Here is a 14598-nt window from a genome sequence, read left to right as displayed (position 1 = left end):
ATTATGTAAATTTTGACATTATTCAGACATACAATTAAGATATTTATGTCTATAGATAGATATCCATATGTAATATGTATAATAAAAACTCTATTTCTGTGCACTTACTTGTGTGAATACATTACATCCATAAAATAAAAAATAAGGGCCAGGCGCAGTGGCTTATGCCGGTAATCCCAGTAGTTTGGAGGGCTGAGGCAGGAGGATCACTTGAGCCCAGGAGTTTGAGACCAGCCTGGGCAACATGGCAAGCCCCTACAAAAAAAATACAAATACAAAAAATAGCCCCTATCCCTACAAAAAAATACAAAAATTAGCCGGGCATGGTGGTGCGCACCTGTAGTCCCAGCTACTTGGGAGGTAGTTTGGAGGGCTGAGGCAGGACGATCACTTGAGCCCAGGAGTTTGAGACCAGCCTGGGCAACATGGCAAGCCCCTACAAAAAAAATACAAATACAAAAAATAGCCCCTATCCCTACAAAAAAATACAAAAATTAGCCGGGCATGGTGGTGCGCACCTGTAGTCCCAGCTACTTGGGAGGCTAACGCAGAAGGATTGCTTGAGCCCAGGAGTTCAAGGCTGCGGTGAGCTATGATTGCTCCACTGCACTCTAGCCTGGGCAACAAAGGAAGACCCTGTCTCAAAAAAAAAAAAAAATCATGCTGAAACCTATCTCATTCCGACAGTAAGCAGTATTCATTACAGCCATACAATTCAATTAAAGAGGTGGAACAAAAAAAAAAACCTGTCATTTAACAAAAGGAAACTTTTCTAATAAATTTTCATTTTGTTAATAACTATCAAAATATATGTGTTGTTTATATAACTAATTGTAATGTTAGCTCAATTCTAAAGACTTTTTTAATACTTAGAAACAACACAGAAAATTGTTAAGGATTTTATAGAATTGAAGTATATTAAATCAGTACAAAATTCTGTGGGGAGAAAGAAATGTAAATACTAATTCAAGCAGAAAAAGAAACAATGTAAAATTCCCAATAAATAAATTGGAATACATTCTTTAATAGATGATGGTGGGTAAAAAATTACAATGGTTTACAGATTTCAATGGATATATTTAAAAGGTTTAAAGTTTTATTTTAAAATGTCAGTATTAACCCCCCAAAATCAGTTTAGGGTGGTCCAGATGGGTTTTCTAACAATGGCAACTGGCTCTCTTTCCTTTCTGGTGCCTTATTAAGCAGGCGTTAAGTTTTTCAAATGATCAGGTCATTTTCTTCGAGAATTTGACCAGCCCATCATTGAAGGGCACCCAGCCGTGGAGCAGAGCGTCTTCAAAGCACCCCACGATGAGAGACTCTACCTTGGAAAGGTGGATGTTTGAGAACCAAGCTCTTTAAAGAGGAGCTCTCTGGGGTATGGGGCAGTGTAGGTCCCCAAAAGTAGCCTTCTTTCCACTCCCCGACACAGGCAGAGAGAATATCCTGAATTGTGGAGAAAGGGCATTCACAGTGTGCCTTCTGAGGTCTTCATTGCTTGCAGCTGCGGAGAGCCCGGTGCTGGGCTCTTGGGAAGCCAGAAGCAGGTGGGCAGCCCAGTCCCAGCCTCTTCCCTCCAGCCCTGGGGAGGGGCTACTTGGGTCTCTGACCAAAGGTTGAGCTACTCCCTCTGGGGACAGACAGCGATATCCCTTCTCTTCATATGAAGGCTAGAACCAAACCATTCACAATGGCACCATGAAAGTAAGTAATTCAAAATTCAAGCTGTTGGAACTTTTAAATATTTCGAGCCTTAAGGAAATATGATTATGGGACCCGAGTTCAGGCAGCCGTAACCTTTATTTTTCTGACTATAGATTAGCCTTCTTCCTTACCTCCATTGTTTTGTGAAAAGTGACTAAAGGGCACCAGGGAAGACCCCTTCCCTCTTCACTGTTGATCTTCACTATAGATTAACTTCCCTCTTACCTTTCTCAAACAAAGCCTTCATGACTATCACACTGCCTTAATGTTAGGAATGGAAGGAATGTTAAATGGACTCTTAAATTGGAAAGGAAATGAAAACAAGCTGTACAGAAAAGAAACCAAACTGTAACTCATAAACCATCCTTGTGTGGAATATGTTTTAATCCTACCAGATAACTTTGTCTTCTACCTATGTAAGCAAGACCTTAACTTCTAACTTGGGAGCACTGACCCCATTTTTCTAGAGTCTGTGTTCCCTGGATGGTTATTCCTAGCTTTGGGCTCTAATAGACTCTTAATCATATATCTAATATACTTAATCATATTTTCTGAATTTCGTTATTTAAGGTAGCCAGCACCTAAAAGAGAGCCTGAGGCTGTTGCTTCCAGTTGGTTCAGCTGTGACGGGAAGCAAGATTGTTTACTTTCCAGTGTCCTCAGCTGGAGAAATGGAATAACAGAATTTACTGCTCAGGACTTGGGTGAGGTTTGAATGTAACAGGCTTTTAAACCATACACACATGCACATGAGTGCACATAAACACACACACACACACACACACACACACACACACAGCCAGAGTGGGGAGGGACTATTCATTCTATAGGCCAGTGACTAGCAGACTGTGCCAGACACTTAAGCACAAAGACCGGGTGTACTGGGGCACAGGTACCACCACACCCAACCACTCTGCACCACCTGGTCTGGGTTTCTGAGTTAGGGAGACATTAGCATACTTCCTTGATTAAACTTTAAGAAGGAAAAAAAAAACGTTAAGGGACAAAAAGATATAACCTGTAAACATTTTAGCAGCTGCCACCTCACACGCTGACAAATGTAGCTTCCAATTCCCTTTACCATCACGGGAACCCTAGGAGTTTATGTGCTATCATCTCTGATTTTAAAAGCGAGGAAACCGTGTGAAGGTGAGTGCCTTGACCCAAGCCACACATCCAGGACAAAGCCAGACCAGCCCAGCCTCCCCATAGCCAGTCCATGTTCTTACTCTTCCTCCATCATTCCTGTTTAAGTCCTAGGTCTGATCCTGGATGTCAAATCCAACTGGACCATAATTTTAGGAAACACGTTAAATGCCTTACACATATTAATCCACCCAGTCCTCACAACTATCCTATGAGTATGGGCTATTATTATCAAACCATTTACTAGATAGGAAAACTGAGGCCAGCCTTTGCCCAAGGCACACAACTAAGTTAGGGGTAGAGGTGGGATTGTACCCAGCACAGTGTGGCCCAGAGTCCCCATACTCCACCTGACACTGACTGCACCGTTCACACAGGACTTCTTGCTCCACAGATGGCAAGGGCCTGGTCCTTGCACTACTGAGGCAGCCTGGAGCGGGAAGGCAGGAAGGCAAGAGCCCTGTGGCTCTTGATCTGGTCCTTTGGCCCACTGGGCTTGCTTGGTCTTGTCAAGATCACAAACCCACGAGACTTCACAAACACAACCCCACCACCCCTCACAATAGTAGAGCTCAATATGAGCAAGGTGCTTCCAGCCTTGAGAGTCTCTCCTTTGCCCTGACATGCTTCGTGGCCTTTAAAAAGGCCCATCAGGCCTGGTGGCTCACGCCTATAACCCCAGCACTTTGGGAGGCCAAGACAGGAGGATCACCTGAGGTGAGGAGTTTGAGACCAGCCTGGCCAACATGGTGAAACCCCGTCTCTAGTAAAAATACAAAAATAAGCCTGGCGTCATGACATGTGCCTGTAGTCCCAGCTACTCAGGGAGGCTGAGGCAGGAGAATCAGTTGAACCCCAGGAGGCAGAGGTTGCCGTGAGCCAAGATCGCGCCACTGCACTCCAGCCTGGGTGACCGAGTGAAACTCCATCTCAAAAAAAAAAGCCCATCAGAATTGACTGTGACCAAAGCTGGAAGACAGATGTCACAGAGCAGGAGCAGGTCTCTTCCTCAAGATCCCACCATGGTCTCTGGTGGCAACACAGGGAGGGAGGCCAGCCCTCCAGAACCCTCAACCCACATGCTTCCTACACAGGCCGTGAAGTGCCACTCTACCCACACAGGCCATGACGTGCCACTGCTCTCAGAGGTGAGGAGAAATGAAGCACCTTGCTTACGATAACACAGAGAACTGGTTTTAGATCCCAGATATACTCAGCTAATTGGCAGTAAGAATAGACAATGACTCAGTGGCTAAGAGAAAGGAGGCTAATGCAGAGGGGAAGGCCAGGGCTGGGACAAAGGTCATGAAAAGCAGTTGTGACCCGCATGGGAAGGGCATTTAATGGAAGAGTGTGACATACAAAAATGTAGTGGAATTCCATCGGGGGAGGTATTACTTAGGGCTTAGCTATAAAAAGCAAGGTTTTATTCATCTAGATGGGCAGTTCCTTTAGAGATTTTTCTCCCCTGTTTGTCTTGCATGTAATGTGTCTACATGAGAATGTAAAAGAGAAACAAGATGACAGCTCAAAAAAAGAAATCTTTTAATAAAAATTACTCATAAAAATCCTAATAAATTTTAAAGAGCAAGATATTCCTTATTACATTTATAAAAGAACATTTGGTCCTTTTACAAAAAGATCCCTTTTAATTTAAATACATTTCTTATTTACAGATTAAACATAAAATATCATCTAAGTTGCAAAGCATATTGCACATTACAGAGAGAGAAGCATTTGTGTATTTCAGTAAGTTTTCCCCGAGCTTCCAACTCTATACTTTTTTTGTAAGAAGATTTACCTTTCTTATGCAAAATAAATAAAAATGCAGCTTGTGTTCTGCTATTTAAAACTAAAACAAAATAACCTTTAAAAATACTATTCCTCTGCCTTGAAGAAAGAAGGAAGAGGGTATAGAATCAGGGATTTCCACAGGTACTTGACATTTTTACCAGATTCACGTCCGGATTCAAGCGGGAGCATAACTCCGACCCCTGCGAAACCTGGGACACACGGCCCAACCCGCCCCACCTCCTCGCTTTCCCAAGGTGTCCCTGCCCTGCAGGGAAGAGGCACTAGAATAGGAGCTGGATGCTGGGAATGGACAGGAAAGCTCAGAAGTTTCTTCTAAAGCTCCTGCTCAGCCACCCTGTGGCTAAGGTAATCACTCAGCCCTACCTTTACACCAGCACTAAATTTGAAAAAAGATTTTTGTTTTTGTCAACAGACAAAAAAGAAATTTTTCAAAGAGAAAGGCCTCTGGTGCCCTCCAAAAGCAGAAAGGAATGTCTCATGTTGAGTCTACACAATCCAAAGAGGAATTACAGGTGGCAATCATTCAGTAAACTGAACTAAGAAATCATTAAGAGGGATATCTTCCTTTGGTGGGGAGAAGAGGGAAGAGGAGGAGGAACAAGGCCCTCAGATTGCACAACTGCGCTGACCAAACCAGATACTTCCTACAGACGCTCCTCTAATAGTCATGTGCACAGATATCATCCTGGTGCATTTTTCTTTAAATACGTAGAAAATTATTTAAGTGTCACGTACACAGTCCATGATCTAAAACAAGAAAAGCCCTGAGGATTCAGTTACAATGAATAAGTTCTGGCACAAGCGCTGCAGAAAAAAAATTTTTAAAAATGAACAGAAGATTTGAATACAGAAGCTGGTTTTTCACAATGGCCAGGGCAAATGGAGAGCTAGCAAACCCTTCCTTGCCACCTATTCTTCCAGAAGGGATTCCTCGGTCACATCAACTAAAGTAGCTAAGCCTCCCCTATAATGATTTGAAAGTTTGTTGTGAGAGAATTACGCTTCATCAAGCCAACTATAAGGCAGCTTTCTACAACAGTTCTGCAAAATGCTTCCACCACACTGAGCAAAGCTGACACGAGACACTAGCTACACGTGGGAACAGGAAGATGGGCCAGGCTCAGAGCTGCCACAAAGGATGAAGTCCACTCAGATTTGAGGCATTCCTGGGGCAAAGCACTAAGCAAAGCAACTTCTCTGGTAATCTCCTCCTCATCCATTCTCTACCCAGTATTTCAGAACATAGAACAGAAGAAACTGCAAAAGCCCGGCAGGATATATCACAGTTGTTAACATTCTGACTTTCAAAAAGAAAACAAGTAACCTTTGAAACTGGCTCAAAGAACCTTCTGGCATCCAGCCACACAAACCACTGACTACATAGCATCAAACTTCGGACTGGGTAGTCTGGAAGCTCAACAACCAGGATGAATATGTACTAACTCACTCACCCTCAGTCTCACCTACTGGTATTAATTCCAGTACCCAGAAGTCAAGAGGGTTTGGGACTTAACATAAAACACGTTTCCTGACAGCCTGTGGCCCCTGAGAAGCACCTGCAGCACTCTGTACTCTGAAAGCATGAGATCCCCATTCCCTATTCCAGGAGCATGAGGAGGAAGGAACACCCGGGCTTGCTCGAGTGACAGGTAAAATGCCTCATTAAGAGAACACTGGAGTGCTTACCCACCACTGCCACCACAGAAGCCAGAGCGGGAGAGGAGGGGAGCGCCAAGAGAAATCACAGGCACGAAGAACTCACCTCCTTCTCTGAGATGCTCTATATTCCCAAATGGGTCACTAACAGTCCGACCTCTGTTTGCCCAGAGACACAGGTACAAGTATGCTCGTGTATGTGCATGCATGCGTGCGTGTGTTTATTTAACATTTTTAATGAGTCAGTGAAAACATTTAAAATATATATACTATTCTCAAAGTTTTCCATTCAGTAGATGGGACATTGTTGATAAACAGAATAATGCTTCTGAAATGAAAAAAGGTAAAATAGAAGCATTTTATTTTTTCTATTTTAAAACAACTGATGTAATAAATGTTTAAAAGATAGAGATGGCACGTTTATTACTGAAAATCCTCTTTTCAAAAATCTCAAAGAACTGAACTATATATTTTTAAAACCGTAACACTTAAAAATTTTAAGAAGGAATAAGATTTCTCCCTTTTGACTAAAAATGCAACATAGACAGTGTTTATTTCTAGCTTTGAAAAGATGCACATGAAATCCTTAGAGGTGGGCAAACAGTGACAGGTGAGAATCGTGGTATGTGAGGCTGGAAGTTTTAGGGATTTCCTACCCTTTTTAATAGAATGTGTTTCCACCCATGATGCTTCATGGAAGCCAGACTAAGAGTCAACCCTGCCGCACTGTGTAAGAGTAGCAGGTGTGTATCAGTGTGGGATCAAAGAGAGATGTTCTGGCTAAGAAAATAAAACAAAAAAAGAAGGCATTTTAGCACAACTTCCTCCGTCTACATGCTTACTTTTACAGGTTGAAAGGCAAAGACTGGCCAAGCAATTTCCATCCCCCTTTCACCATGGTCTCACCATGTGGCTAAACAGGCCTCCAGAAACCGTATCAGTAGCTGTGACATCCAGTGGCCCAAACCAAAACCAATATAAGGCACTAATCTAAAGCCTGTATTACACAGAGAAATGGCTCAAGGATGCTAAAAAGTCATGTGATCATTTCTTTCTCCCTGATTTAGCTAATTGGCACTAGACATAGGAAACAAAAAAAAAAACAGAACTTTAACCCAAATATGGTCAGAACTGAGAATCCTTGCTTAGGAAATATGAGAAAGATGGAAGCTCAGACAACCTTAGGTATTGTTCTCTTCCTAAAAAGCACCTGATTCTGGAACTATGGGATTTCCTCAGGTAAGTTCATATTCAAAATGCAAAATACCATCCAAAAGATCTGTCAGTTAACCTCTTAGACCATAACATAATAACTTAAGAGACTCTGTTAAGAATTCTGGTTAAGACCATTATTCTTAAGCAAATAATTTGTAACACTGTAAAGATTACCTGAGGCATACATGAAAAACTGGATGATTTTTTCTCCCATGTGATCCAAAATCATGGTTGGATATCAGGGGAAGAGCCCAATTATCTAATAACAGAAAGGATGACATTTTCAATGCAATTAAGTAGGGATACCAAATGAACCACAGACCCTTTTGCAGAAATTTCATTCTCAATCCTCTAATAAAGAAGTAGCTAGCCAGGTACAGTGGTGCTCACCTGTAATCCCAGCTACTCAGGAGGTTGAGGCAGAAGGATCACTTGAGCCCAGGTAACCCTGTCTCAAAAAAATATCAAGACCCTGTCTCAAAAAAATAAAAGTAATAAAAAAAATTTTTTTAAGACATAGCAATACTCCAGTATAGCAGGTGCCAGCAAAGTAAAGAGACTGAGGTTCTAAAGTATAAAGCTATGAACATCAATCCAAAGAATGCCCAATCTATTGTGCTCATAACATCAACATGTCATAAGAGGCCAATTTCCATGTACCTTCTCACTTCAAATTATATCCTTAATAGGGCATTTTATTGAACAAGAGAGAAACACTGAAGTGTGCAAGGATTAACCAGATGTGGTGAGGTGCTGCACAGAAATTCCTACACTATCACGGACAGCGAGACTTCTGTTCCCTTCCATTTCAGACTGGACTTTGGCATGGTCTGGGTTCGGTTGTTAAGGTCTGGTTCAAGATGAGGCCTCACAGAGAGCAGATCAAATCAAGCCAACCATCTGGTCAATCTGTCGCATGTAGATGCTCTTTAAGGGCAGGGAGTACCTCCTCTCATCAGGTACACGATTGCACTAGAAAGACAAAAACGAGGGAAAATTAAAAACTCATACGTTGATCTCTCAGAAAATGTGACTGGATGACTTAATCCAGCGTTTCTCAGTCTGGGAACTACTGACGTTTGGAAGTAGGTAACTGTTGTGGAAGCCGCCTGTACAATGTAGGACGGTCAGCAGCACCCCTTGCCTCTCCCAGTAGGTGCCAGTGGCAACTCCTATGCCTCAGTTGTGAAAATCAAAAACGTCTCCAGACACTGTTCCAATGTCCCTTGAGCAGCAAAATCACCCTCAGGTGAAGACCACTGACATAATTTAATATCCTCACTCACTTTATAGATAAAGAAATGGCAGATCCGGGGAGGCTAAAAGGCATCACAGCAACTACTTAGTGGCCAGGACTGAAAGCCACATCCCTGGGGTCCTTAGTACACCCAGAATTTCAGAAAACATTTCTGCTATTTGAAAACAATGTGTTTTTCTGAGCTATGTTTTTCTCATTCACAACTAAACTCTAAATGCTTAAGACTACTATTTTTTTTTTTTTAATTAAAGACCTCCGCACCACTTTTTTTCCTCAAAGGAGATGCACATCTTGAGAACTAACCAACTGTAATATCCCTGGAAGCAGTTGTCTAAATACATCCATTATCCGCTTCATCTCCAAAGAAACATTTTCCCCATGCCCTGTAGTTGAACTAACTACGCCCTGCTCCTCATCCCCGGCAAGACTAAGACTGGCAGATCCTTCCATTGGTCCCGACTGCCCCCCAAGCCCACATCTCTGTGCTTTTGCAGGTGCTACAGCTTCTGCCTGAACATTCTTTCTGGGATACCCCTTCTCATCCTTCAAGGATCTCCAGCAAGTGACCTCCTCAGGGAATCCCGCCTTGATTTTCTCTGGAGATTAGTCCTTGCCCTCTGTGTTTCAACGGCACTACGGACAAACGCCTAGGATGGAACTGGATTCCCCACTAGGCCATGCCCCTATCCAGAACTGGGAGCCCTCCTGAGGGCCTGAATCCCTGGAATCATGGGATCAGATCTATTAGCGAGTGTGGCAGGTCAGAGATGTTTCCTTCCTAAAAGAGAAGACACTGCCTGGGTCCAAATCCTGGCTCCACTGTGGGACCTGAACCTCTCTGTGCCTCCCTTTCTTCATCTGTAAAATGGAGACGTTAAAAGTACCCGCCCCTCACAGGGCTGTTGGAGAAGTAAACAGGTTAACATAGGTCAGCGTTTAGAGTGGTGCAAAGGTTAACCCTGGTACGTATTTGCAAGTGCTGGCTGTTATTAACTTTCCCCTCACTCTCCTTCCCCCTCCTCCCGATTATGCTTTGTCCACTCAATCAGCGCTCCATGACTGATGGAAATGGGGGCGGAGGTGGTTATCTACACTCTGGCCTATCGATTTACTTCACAGACTGATGGTGAAGACCTTTACTGGGGCATTAATGGAAAAGCACTGAAGCACAGTCTGCAATGAGAGGGCGCCCCAATGCCAAGGCAACCCATCTGTGGGGAGGCTGCTGAACTCCTGACCACCGAGGCCCTGGGGGATAACGAGATTTGAAATTTCGACTGATCTACATTTCCCTATCCTCACTTCCAAACCATCCTATTTTATTCAAATCAATACAACTACCTGATACTTTCACTAGGGATGCAAGGACTTCCATTTTCAAATTTTTTCTGCTGCTTCTCAGGACAATCTAGGCATGTGGAGTAAAGCCCTACTTCAAATGAATGTGGGTGTTTGCTGCACTTCGAAGAGCATCTTCATTAGGACCATCGTGACTATCACCGCTTTTTTCTCTTCTGCTGCTGGTAGATGATTTTGCTGAATGTCTTCCATTTGCCCCTCCAGGTCCACTGATGGATCATATCAATAGGCTCCCTCGGCCTCCAGCTTCTGCCCCAGGCAGCCAAGAAGATGCTCCAGCAGGCAACTGGGAGAGCAGGGAGGGGTCACATGTTGACTCTGCCGGCTCCCTCCAGGCAAGGCCACAAAAGTCAGATCTGAGCGGTGGCTCCTGCTGAGTGGCTGCTCCTCCCACAAGACTCCCCTCTTCCAGGAACCTGTGGCCACTCTCTCCACTGGCACCTGCAGCCAGCAGTGATGATGCCACTGCTGCTCCTGTGGTTTCCCTACACTCTGACAACATCTATGTAAATGGTGTCTTTAGGAGGTGTTTTCAAATCTCCCAATCTGCGTACACCATCAATTTTCCATCAGGAAGTCTGAACAACTAAGGAATTCATAGTATTTTCTCTTCCTATATATGCAAATCACCCCTGGAAAAAGCAACTCACGTTGGAGCTGGAGTTGATGACTTTTAACTCGTGAGGTTTCGGCCTGTGCACAGACTTTCCCCCTTGGTCCTGCCCTCCCTCTTCAGAGAAGAATTCCTTCCATGGCAATTCCCGAAGATGCTCATCCACAGACACAATGTGTCCCTCTGTTGTGAACATGTATCTGGTTCCAGACTTGTGTACTGGATTGTCTTCATCAAACAGCTAGAGGGAAGGGAAAAAAAGATACAACCAATAATTGTAGCACACTTGGAACTGAATCATGGGGGAGTGTCCCAGCTACTCAGGGAGTAGAATTTGCTTGGACCTCATGCTTCTCAGTGACAACTGGGTGAAAAAGAATTGACTGACAACTGTGGTGCCCAACCCAGGCTGCAAGGCAGAATCACCTGCTTCATCTAAACTCAGATACCTAGACCTGCCTCTTCCCTACACATATCCCGCCCCGACACAGAGACTCAGAAATTCCAAGGCTAAGGCCCAAGCACAGGTAGTCTATAAAAGTTTGCTGGATGATTGCCATGTGCTACCTAAGAGTTCTCCTGCTGGAATTCTAGAACTACACCCAGCCTCACAGACACCTAGTCCCTGAACTGTAAATGCTGGCAGGGAGGAACCAAGTTTTATCCATCACCATATCGCCTGGGCCTAGCACAGAGCCCAACACATCTACCAACATTCAGTTCATTTCTTGCACAACAAGGGTTGGGCTCTGAAGACGCAATGGCCACAAGGCACAGTCCTTTCCCTCAATGGTGCATGTGACATGGAACAAAAGAGCATCTAGAAAGAACATCTAACCCAATATGGGATGCAACAGTGCAGGAGAAGGCAAGTGTTCTGTGAATGTTGAATGAATGAATACCTAGAAATTCTTCGAAACTGTATTGGTCACCTAAACTATTTCAAGATGAGGAAAAATGAGATTCAGTGCAGCTTGCCAATGTTTACACAGTAACAAGAGAAGAACAGGGCAGACCACAGGTTTTCCTCTCCCTAGACTCTAGGTTCTTTCACCTAGCACACCCTACAGGGTCACCTTCCTTTTACTCTAAAACTTGCCCTGTTAGCATCCTTCTGACACCACTGGCTGCTGGATGGAAATACGCAGCTAGGCTCTGACCAGCCTGATTTAGCAGACCTGAGCCACCTGCATGGACAGCAAGAACCACTGCACACACAGGAATCGACAGCAGGACAGCTGTCTTCCCACTGGACAGACCACATGCGCTGCTGGTGGACATACCTCTGCAGTCGTCTGTGAAAAGACACCAGACACAGAAGAGTATCATCTTAATGGATTAGACCAGCAGCTCCAAAACCTGGCTCACGTGAAACCACTGAAGGCACTTGTCAAAATGACAGATTTCTGAGAACGCTTGTTCTAAAGATTCTGACTCAATATGGCTGTAATCTTAGCAAGGGCCCCAGGGTGATCTGGACCCAGCTAGCCCCAGGCCTAGGAACCACAGAACTAGATAAATGCAATTTATCGCAGCTGCTTCTATCTCTGACCCTCTGCCCAAGTTCTCAGTTGCCATCCTATCTTCTAACCTGGAAATCCTGCCCTCGTTTCTATGTGGCCATACTGAGGAAAGTGGCAGGAGGAAGAGGGGTGAGGTGGAAAGACCACCAGACAGGGAGTCAGGACCACAGTTCACATTTCAGCTCTGCCACAGCCACCCCCATACTACGGACAAGTCGCCTGACCTCTGTGTAGGCTGTAGTTCTTGTGAGGGAAATAATGAACATATGAACATTAGGTAATACCAAAGGTTTCATCCAGGTCCAGAAATTCTCTCTCTACACACACACACACACACACAATCACGTGCCTGAGGATGTGTATATGGACAGAGACAAGGCTGAGCTGCAGGTCTTGGCCAAGATCACACACATCAAGAAAAGTGAGAAGCCATTATGAACACAGCTCTCTTCCTCAGAGGCATCTTCCCCCTACCACCACACTAACGCTGGTTCTGTATCAATCATTACCAGCATTTCCCACCTAGCACACCCTACAGGGTCACCTTCCTTTTACTCTAAAACTCCCCCTGTTAACGTCATAAGTTTGTAATCATAAGTTCAATTCTTGGTTTACTTGACAAATGACTTTTCAACAAGGTTGGAAACCATGAAAGAAGATAGTAATATCCTTTGGTTCTGACAGCATTTGCATCGTGGGAATGCACAATGTCCAGCATGTAGCTGTGCCCAGTAAGCATCTGTCAGATAGAAGACTATGCGAATGCTCGCTCTAAGCAATACTAAATATTCCTGGGTTCATCTTGCAACACACATACCAGATACAAGTATTTACAGGTCTCACTGAGAAAGAAGCTCTCCATCCGGTCTTCTGTGGACTTGTCAATGACGTGATGCAGCGTGGCGTACCCACACCTACAAAACAATTGTCAGGTCAGTCCTGCCTCTCTTCCTTCCCAACTGCTGATTCACTTAAGAAGCAGAAACATTCTCTTATCAGAATAATCAACCAGTCATCCAGCACCATATGAAACTATGTTTACACTGTAGGGCTCTCCTTTTTTATAGCCTGGATTGTTCGCAAATTTACTTAGCAAGTGCTTTTGGCTGCTAAATTATCAGGTGAGTTACAGGGTGTGGGGGTGGTGGCAGGGGGCTGGCCAGAAGCATAACAGGGCACCAAGAAAATGGCAACAAATTTAAAAGGACTAATTTAAATGTCTAGTCCTAATACTTGTAGAATTGACTTATTATTGAGAATTGACTTATTATTTGAGTATTGACTTATTATTTAAGATAGCACTTTAAAAAAAAAACATGATATAGCGGGTTAAAAAAAAAGCATGTCACAAAATTGAAACACAGTATGTTTCTTATATATACATATATACACACATCATATATAAAAATATATTTAAAAGATTATAAGTACATACATTTCAATACTGACTACAGTTTTCTCTGTATGTGGAGATTACAGTGATAATATTCTACTGCTTTATATTTTCTGTACTCCCTAAACATTTTAGTGTATGTGTTATTGTATAACTAGGGGAAAGAAGTTAGAATGAACACCCATAATCTGCTAGAACCTAACGGAAAAAAAAGGGCAGGTCTCACTACAATGGAAAGGTTCTACTACACCAAAAGGTAAGCAATTTCCCTGTAAATGTAACATTAATGACCTGGTTCTATAAATTAAAATGCAAACTAGGATATTTCCCCAAAACAATTTGAAATAAAAGTGGCTGACAGAAAAAGGAAGGAACTTAGAAAACTGACTTGACTTTTGTGTACTTTTCCAGACTCTGCAGAATATCCATTCCTACATGGAGGTAGAAGGGATTCTTGGTTGCCTAGAGAGAACACGAGAGAATGTGATCCAGCATGGGCTTGGAAGACATGCCATCAACAAACATCATGGTGACTGCGGGGTGACTGGGGGGTTTCCCCATGGAGACGAGTCGCCAGCCAAAGGAAGAAACAGGGCCCAGGTCATTCACCTTGCAGGGTCACAACGGTTAGAGGACTAAGGTATTCCATCAGTTCACATCAAAGTGTACCTGTGACTTGTTTAACTTTAGCCAGGGTTAAGACCACCTGTTCCAGGGTAGAACAATACTCTACTTTGGTTCCCATCATGATTAGAAATAAAACAATGCCCACCCTGACAGCACCATATCTGAGAACAAATCCAATTTCTATCTTGCCTCGGAACTCTCCAGAAACTTAAGACACAGGCACAGGAAACAGGACCTTGCCACCATTCCAGTTATGGCACCATGAGGAAAGGCTGATGGGAACAAGACT

At 43.6% G+C, this 14598-nt stretch overlaps 1 protein-coding gene across 1 annotated transcript in view; it reads right to left on the bottom strand.

Moving 5' to 3' along the window:
* Positions 1-4378: 4378 nt before the first annotated feature.
* The window catches only part of EDEM1 (ER degradation enhancing alpha-mannosidase like protein 1), a 32571-nt gene continuing 22351 nt past the window's right edge, over positions 4379-14598 (bottom strand). Inside the window, exons 9-12 of the mRNA XM_050778588.1 lie at positions 14071-14144; positions 13107-13203; positions 10804-11007; positions 4379-8508 (exon numbers count right to left, since the gene is read on the bottom strand). Coding sequence (XP_050634545.1) covers positions 8419-8508; positions 10804-11007; positions 13107-13203; positions 14071-14144 — 465 coding nt within the window. The 3' untranslated portion in view covers positions 4379-8418. The remainder of the gene's footprint in view (positions 8509-10803; positions 11008-13106; positions 13204-14070; positions 14145-14598) is intronic.

This window comes from Macaca thibetana, chromosome 2 (assembly GCF_024542745.1).
Source record: "Macaca thibetana thibetana isolate TM-01 chromosome 2, ASM2454274v1, whole genome shotgun sequence".
Classification (NCBI taxonomy): domain Eukaryota; kingdom Metazoa; phylum Chordata; class Mammalia; order Primates; family Cercopithecidae; genus Macaca; species Macaca thibetana.
The sequence above is the reverse complement of the archived record's forward strand: the minus strand, read 5'-3'. Positions and strand labels throughout refer to the sequence as shown.